This window comes from Pseudophryne corroboree, chromosome 6 (assembly GCF_028390025.1).
Source record: "Pseudophryne corroboree isolate aPseCor3 chromosome 6, aPseCor3.hap2, whole genome shotgun sequence".
Classification (NCBI taxonomy): domain Eukaryota; kingdom Metazoa; phylum Chordata; class Amphibia; order Anura; family Myobatrachidae; genus Pseudophryne; species Pseudophryne corroboree.
The window spans coordinates 247,262,144-247,270,688 of record NC_086449.1 but is presented as its reverse complement, the minus strand read 5'-3'; the positions used below and the strand labels follow the sequence as shown (position 1 = coordinate 247,270,688).

General features: G+C 47.7%; 1 protein-coding gene across 3 annotated transcripts in view; it reads right to left on the bottom strand.

Annotated features, from left to right (window-relative positions):
* Positions 1-612: 612 nt before the first annotated feature.
* The window catches only part of VPS33B (VPS33B late endosome and lysosome associated), a 252,332-nt gene continuing 244,399 nt past the window's right edge, over positions 613-8,545 (bottom strand). For all 3 annotated transcript variants that reach the window (XM_063925840.1, XM_063925839.1, XM_063925841.1), the window contains 2 exons: positions 7,760-7,876; positions 613-1,493 (listed from right to left, as the gene is read on the bottom strand). In XM_063925840.1, the coding sequence (XP_063781910.1) occupies positions 1,414-1,493; positions 7,760-7,876 (197 nt within the window). In that variant the 3' untranslated portion in view covers positions 613-1,413. The remainder of the gene's footprint in view (positions 1,494-7,759; positions 7,877-8,545) is intronic.

The following is an 8,545-nucleotide window of genomic DNA, read 5'->3' as shown; positions in this document are numbered from 1 at the left end:
GTTTTTGCACATATACAGTGTTATACACTGTATTATGTGCTTTTTGTGCCAAAAGGTATACTAATTGCAGCCCAGGGCGCCCCCCCCTCCAGCGCCCTGCACCCACCAGTGACCGGAGCGTGTGGTGTGCTGTGGGAGCAATGGCGCACAGCTGCAGTGCTGTGCGCTACCTTATTGAAGAGCGGAGTCTTCAGCCGCCGATTTTCTCCGGTTTCTTCCGTCTTCTGGCTCTGCAAGGGGGACGGCGGCGCGGCTCTGGGAACGGACGATCGAGGTCGGGCCCTGTGTTCGATCCCTCTGGAGCTAATGGTGTCCAGTAGCCTTAGAAGCACAAGCTAGCTGCAAGCAGGTAGGTTTGCTTCTCTCCCCTAAGTCCCACGTAGCAGTGAGTCTGTTGCCAGCAGATCTCACTGAAAATAAAAAACCTAACAAATACTTTCTTTATAGTGAACTCAGGAGAGCCCACTAAGTGCATCCAGCTCAGGCCGGGCACAGATTCTAACTGAGGTCTGGAGGAGGGGCATAGAGGGAGGAGCCAGTGCACACCAGATGTAGTACCTAATCTTTCTTTAAAGAGTGCCCAGTCTCCTGCGGAGCCCGTCTATTCCCCATGGTCCTTACGGAGTACCCAGCATCCACTAGGACGTCAGAGAAACAAGATCATCAACATGCTTTGTGTAAAATCAGGCTTACAGAGCCATGCTCCATCTAACTCGCAGGCATGCAGATTTGCTGTACTTGGCAACATCACGGTTTTGTCACTAAACCCATTCAGCATATTGGCTTATTGGCAACTGGAGAAAAGGCGCCCTAAAATAGTAAAAGGCGGAACAGAAATGTTGTTTTATGTGAACTTCATTTATCTTGCATTACCTGAGTAAACAATATATGGCTAAACCAAACAGCACGCAGACTAGGCAATCAGTACATTTGTGAACCAGCTTTGCGCACATATAGAATATGAAGGCTGTAAACCCATATATAAAATAGAATACATACAGAAAGGCCCATCCAATGTATTAAAAATATATACATATATATATATATATATATATATATTCCTCAGTTCCATGTACTGGGAATTCCCATATTATCTGCATGAATTTGCAGGACGTCTCAGGGCATGTGACATATATACTGTAGGTCATTTTGAAACTATTACAGTCAATCAATAAAGGATTAACCCATATCCAAACCAATAGAAGAGTTTCTAGGAGGAGGTGAAATCCCAATACACTTTCAGTTGCATTTATCATCTCAGCAGTCAGGACAAGTCTTAGTTTCAGTAACACATTTGGGATGAAACTCTGATACATTAAAAAGATGGTCCTAATTTACATGTGTTCATAGACTTAGAGAGTTATACACCACAACGACTGGCTAATTACACGGTGTGAGAAAACTGCAGATGAATCATGATTTAGTCTCTGTCATTGACTCCAGCATCCGTGCACTGTTTGTAATTGATGTGGTTAGAATGATGAATTTGTAACCTAAAAATAAAAATATACATGTTTAAGGGATAAAATGTACAATATATACAAAAAATAAGAATTTACTTACCGATAATTCTATTTCTCGTAGTCCGTAGTGGATGCTGGGAACTCCGTAAGGACCATGGGGAATAGCGGCTCCGCAGGAGACTGGGCACAAAAAGAAAAGCTTTAGGACTACCTGGTGTGCACTGGCTCCTCCCCCTATGACCCTCCTCCAAGCCTCAGTTAGGATACTGTGCCCGGACGAGCGTACACAATAAGGAAGGATTTTGAATCCCGGGTAAGACTCATACCAGCCACACCAATCACACCGTACAACTTGTGATATGAACCCAGTTAACAGCATGATAACAGAGGAGCCTCTGGATAGATGGCTCACAACAACAATAACCAGATTTGTTGGCGCCCAGCATCCACTACGGACTACGAGAAATAGAATTATCGGTAAGTAAATTCTTATTTTCTCTGACGTCCTAGTGGATGCTGGGAACTCCGTAAGGACCATGGGGATTATACCAAAGCTCCCAAACAGGCGGGAGAGTGCGGATGACTCTGCAGCACCGAGTGAGAAAACTCCAGGTCCTCCTCAGCCAGAGTGTCAAATTTGTAAAATTTGACAAAAGTATTTGACCCTGACCAAGTAGCAGCTCGGCAGAGTTGTAAAGCAGAGACCCCTCGGGCAGCCGCCCAAGATGAGCCCACCTTCCTTGTGGAGTGGGCTTTTACAGATTTTGGCTGTGGCAGGCCTGCCACAGAATGCGCAAGCTGAATTGTACTACAAATCCAGCGAGCAATAGTCTGCTTAGAAGCAGGAGCACCCAGCTTGTTGGGTGCGTACAGGATAAATAGCGAGTCAGATTTTCTGACTCCAGCCGTCCTGGAAACATATATTTTCAGGGCCCTGACAACGTTCAGCAACTTGGAGTCCTCCAAGTCCTTAGTAGCCGCAGGTACCACAATAGGCTGGTTCAGATGAAACGCTGAAACCACCTTTGGGAGAAATTGAGGACGAGTCCTCAATTCTGCCCTGTCCGTATGAAAAATCAGGTAAGGGCTTTTACAGGATAAAGCCGCCAATTCGGACACACGCCTGGCTGAAGCCAGGGCCAACATGACCACTTTCCATGTGAGATATTTTAATTCCACAGTGTTGAGTGGTTCAAACCAATGTGATTTTAGGAAATCCAAAACAACATTCAGATCCCAGGGTGCCACTGGAGGCACAAAAGGAGGCTGTATATGTAGCACTCCCTTAACAAACGTCTGGACTTCAGGCACTGAAGCCAGTTCTCTCTGAAAGAAAATCGACAGGGCCGAAATCTGGACCTTAATGGATCCTAATTTTAGGCCCATAGACACTCCTGCTTGCAGGAAATGCAGGAATCGACCCAATTGAAATTCCTCCGTCGGGGCCTTTTTGGCCTCGCACCACGCAACATATTTCCGCCAGATGCGGTGATAATGCTTTGCGGTTACATCCTTTCTGGCTTTTATCAAAGTAGGGATGACTTCGTCTGGAATGCCTTTTTCCTTTAGGATCCGGCGTTCAACCGCCATGCCGTCAAACGCAGCCGCGGTAAGTCTTGGAACAGACAGGGTCCCTGCTGGAGCAGGTCCCTTCTCAGAGGTAGAGGCCACGGGTCCTCTGTGAGCATCTCTTGAAGTTCCGGGTACCAAGTCCTTCTTGGCCAATCCGGAGCCACGAGAATAGATCTTACTCCTCCCCGCCGTATAATTCTCAGCACCTTGGGTATGAGAGGCAGAGGAGGGAACACATACACTGACTGGTACACCCACGGTGTTACCAGAGCGTCCACAGCTATTGCTTGAGGGTCCCTTGACCTGGCGCAATACCTGTCCAGTTTTTTGTTGAGGCGGGACGCCATCATGTCCACCTTTGGTTTTTCCCAACGGTTTATCATCATGTGGAAGACTTCTGGGTGAAGTCCCCACTCTCCCGGGTGGAGGTCGTGCCTGCTCAGGAAGTCTGTTTCCCAGTTGTCCACTCCCGGAATGAACACTGCCGACAGTGCTATCACATGATTTTCCGCCCAGCGAAGAATCCTTGCAGCTTCTGCCATTGCCCTCCTGCTTCTTGTGCCGCCCTGTCTGTTTACGTGGGCGACTGCCGTGATGTTGTCCGACTGGATCAGCACCGGCTGACCTTGAAGCAGAGGTCTTGCTTGGCTTAGAGCATTGTAAATGGCTCTTAACTCCAGGATATTTATGTGAAGTGATGTCTCCAGGCTTGACCACAAGCCCTGGAAGTTTCTTCCCTGTGTGACTGCTCCCCAGCCTCGCAGGCTGGCATCCGTGGTCACCAGGACCCAGTCCTGAATGCCGAATCTGCGGCCCTCTAGAAGATGAGCACTCTGCAACCACCACAGGAGAGACACCCTTGTCCTTGGGGACAGGGTTATTCGCTGATGCATCTGAAGATGCGATCCGGACCATTTGTCCAGCAGGTCCCACTGGAATGTTCTTGCGTGGAATCTGCCGAATGGGATTGCTTCGTAGGAAGCTACCATTTTTCCCAGGACCCTTGTGCATTGGTGCACTGATACTTGGCCTGGTTTTAGGAGGTTTCTGACTAGCTCGGATAACTCTCTGGCTTTCTCTTTCGGGAGAAACACCTTTTTCTGGACTGTGTCCAGGATCATCCCTAGGAACAGAAGACGTGTCGTCGGGATCAGCTGCGATTTTGGGATATTGAGAATCCACCCGTGCTGCCGCAGCACTACTTGAGATAGTGCTACTCCGACTACCAACTGTTCCTTGGATCTTGCCCTTATCAGGAGATCGTCCAAGTAAGGGATAATTAAAACTCCCTTCCTTTGAAGGAGTATCATCATTTCGGCCATTACTTTGGTAAAGACCCGGGGCGCCGTGGACAATCCAAACGGCAGCGTCTGAAACTGATAGTGGCAGTTCTGTACCACAAACCTGAGGTACCCTTGGTGAGAAGGGTAAATTGGGACATGGAGGTAAGCATCCTTGATGTCCAGAGACACCATATATTCCCCTTCTTCCAGGTTCGCGATCACCGCTCTGAGTGACTCCATCTTGAATTTGAACCTCTGTATGTAAGTGTTCAAAAATTGTAGATTTAAAATAGGTCTCACCGAGCCATCCGGCTTCGGTACCACAAACAGCGTGGAATAATACCCCTTTCCCTGTTGCAGGAGGGGTACCTTGATTATCACCTGCTGTGAATACAGCTTGTGAATGGCTTCCAATACCGCCTCCCTGTCGGAGGGAGACGTCGGTAAGGCAGACTTTAGGAAACGGCGAGGGGGAGACGTCTCGAATTCCAATTTGTACCCCTGAGATACCACCTGAAGGATCCAGGGGTCCACTTGTGAGTGAGCCCACTGCGCGCTGAAATTCTTGAGACGGGCCCCCACCGTGCCTGAGTCTGCTTGTAGAGCCCCAGCGTCATGCTGAGGACTTGGCAGAAGCGGGAGAGGGCTTCTGTTCCTGGGAACTGGCTGTTTGCTGCAGCCTTTTTCCTCTCCCTCTGCCACGGGGCAGAAATGAGGAGCCTTTCGCCCGCTTGCCCTTATGGGGCCGAAAGGACTGCGCCTGATAATACGGCGTCTTTTTATGTTGAGAGGCTACCTGGGGTAAAAATGTGGATTTCCCAGCAGTTGCCGTGGATACCAGGTCCGATAGACCTACCCCAAATAACTTCTCCCCTTTATAAGGCAATACTTCCATATGCCTTTTGGAATCAGCATCACCTGACCACTGCCGCGTCCATAACCCTCTTCTGGCAGATATGGACAGCGCACTTACTCTTGATGCCAGTCGGCAAATATCCCTCTGTGCATCACGCATATATAAAAATGCATCTTTTAAATGCTCTATAGTCAGTAATATACTGTCCCTATCCAGGGTATCAATATTTTCAGTCAGGGAATCCGACCAAGCCACCCCAGCACTGCACATCCAGGCTGAGGCGATTGCTGGTCGCAGTATAACACCCGTGTGAGTGTATATACATTTTAGGATATTCTCCTGCTTTCTGTCAGCAGGTTCCTTAAAAGCGGCCGTATCCGGAGACGGTAGTGCCACCTGTTTTGACAAGCGTGTGAGCGCTTTATCCACCCTAGGAGGTGTTTCCCAACGTGCCCTATCCTCTGGCGGGAAGGGGTATGATGCCAATAACTTTTTAGGAATTATCAGTTTTTTATCGGGAGAAACCCACGCTTCATCACACACTTCATTTAATTCCTCAGATGCAGGAAAAACTACAGGTAGTTTTTTCTCACCAAACATAATACCCTTTTTAGTGGTACTTGTACTATCAGAAATGTGTAAAACATTTTTCATTTCCTCAATCATGTAACGTGTGGCCCTACTGGAAGTCACATTCGTCTCTTCATCGTCGACACTGGAGTCAGTATCCGTGTCGGCGTCTGTATCTGCCATCTGAGGTAGCGGCCGTTTTAGAGCCCCTGATGGTCTTTGAGACGCCTGGACAGGCACCAGCTGAGTAGCCGGCTGTCTCATGTCATCAACCGTCTTTTGTAAAGAGCTGACACTTTCACGTAAATCCTTCCATAAGCTCATCCACTCAGGTGTCGACTCCCTAGGGGGTGACATCACCATTACAGGCAATTGCTCCGCCTCCACATCATTTTCCTCTTCATACATGTCGACACAGTCGTACCGACACACAGCACACACACAGGGAATGCTCTGATAGAGGACAGGACCCCATGGGGAGCCCTTTGGGGAGACAGAGGGAGAGTATGCCAGCACACACCAGAGCGCTATATATATGTTGGGATAACACCAAACAGAGTGTTTTTCCCTTTATAGCTGCTGTGTATATTATACTGCGCCTAATTAGTGCCCCCCCCTCTTGTTTTACCCTTTTCTGTAGTGCAGGACTGCAGGGGAGAGTCAGGGAGACGTCCTTCCAGCGGAGCTGTGAGGGAAAATGGCGCCAGTGTGCTGAGGAGATAGGCTCCGCCCCCTTCTCGGCGGACTTTTCTCCCGCTTTTTTTAGGAATCTGGCAGGGGTTAATATACATCCATATAGCCCTGGGGGTTATATGTGATGTAATTTAGCCAGCCAAGGTGTTTATATTGCTGCTCAGGGCGCCCCCCCCCCCCCCCAGCGCCCTGCACCCATCAGTGACCGGAGCGTGTGGTGCATGAGGAGCAATGGCGCACAGCTGCAGTGCTGTGCGCTACCTTGGTGAAGACTGATGTCTTCTGCCGCCGATTTTCCGGACCTCTTCTTGCTTCTGGCTCTGTAAGGGGGCCGGCGGCGCGGCTCTGGGACCGGACTCCGAGGCTGGGCCTGTGTTCGATCCCTCTGGAGCTAATGGTGTCCAGTAGCCTAAGAAGCCCAAGCTGGCTGCAAGCAGGCAGGTTCGCTTCTTCTCCCCTTAGTCCCTCGATGCAGTGAGCCTGTTGCCAGCAGGTCTCACTGAAAATAAAAAACCTAAAACTAACTTTTCCTAAGAAGCTCAGGAGAGCCTCCTAGATTGCACCCAGCTCGGTCGGGCACAAAAATCTAACTGAGGCTTGGAGGAGGGTCATAGGGGGAGGAGCCAGTGCACACCAGGTAGTCCTAAAGCTTTTCTTTTTGTGCCCAGTCTCCTGCGGAGCCGCTATTCCCCATGGTCCTTACGGAGTTCCCAGCATCCACTAGGACGTCAGAGAAAAACTGTTTATATGGAGCTCACCAGCATGATGAGAATAGGAACAATACCATTGATACATGGGATCCGTGACATTTGGAAAGATATTCTTCTTACACTTTACCTACAGTATCAGCATTATCACCTGAACGGTATACACTGTGATTTCTACCCTTCTACTGCTTTCCTCAGTATGGAATACCTACAGCTAAAAGAATTTGAAAGACCTCCTGACGATCATTCCAAAGCAATCATCCAAAGCCCACAAGCAATTGTCCAAAGCCTACTATTTTGTTCAAAAAGGTAAATATTCATACTCACCATCTATAGGCCTCAGTGGTGTAACAGGTTACAGTATGTTTCTATTAATTTTCTCCTTTATATTATACCAATCAAGAAGATGATTAAATATTTGTCATCTGACTGAAAAAAAGTACTATGTATACCTCCATACGCCAAAAATATTTATCTAGGAACTGAGGTTTAATAGTTCCCTTGTCCTGGGCAGCACATCTATGTTCTTGTGTTATTCAGGAAAGTCTGGCACAAGTTACCCACAGCCCAATTTGCATACTTCTTTTAATACCATTTTAATAACTAAAACTTTACCTATTTCTTTGCCAAGAAATCTCAAAGCAGAGATCTCTGAAAATGTGCATCCTCCTAGGAAAACTACAAGGACGGTTCTTTGGGACTCTGACTGAGAGCTCCTGTCCGAGAATTGCTCTGCAATAGACAAACATGCAATGCCAGTATAGACTTTTGTTAAATATGCAATGTTCATACATACTTACATACATACATATAGAAATATATATTCATTTATTTTTTAACTACAGTATAATGTTTTATCTTTTACAGCTAGCTATCTACCTACCTACCAATAGATAGAAACATGTAGAAGGGCACTCTTGGATTAAGCTGAATGATGCCGGGGGGTGCCTTCCTTGGCACAGCATATAAATTTAAACTTCCATGACCAATCCGACATCCGCGCCATGGCATTCACTGGGTCAAATAAGGGGTCTTGTGCCCCTATGAAAAGGCAAGTACTGTACAGTTTTATTGTTTTACACCCTGATGAAAAGGCAGATGGCCTTGAAACGTTGACAATAAACCAGCAATTTTACACTTTATGAAGTCTGTTAAGAGTGCTGCCTGTTCCATTGTTTATGGAAGTTTGAACCATTATGGTAAGAACTTACCGTTGATAACGGTATTTCTCCTAAGTCCACAGGATCCACAGGATAACACTGGGATATGATGACGCGACAGCGTATTTGCAGCAAATGGTCAAAGCTTTCGGCCTCCCAGCATGCAACGGGCCCGTCAATATATCCCCGCCTCCTTGCTCAGGCAAATCAGTTGTTTTTCCAAAGGTCAAGGCAGGAGCAT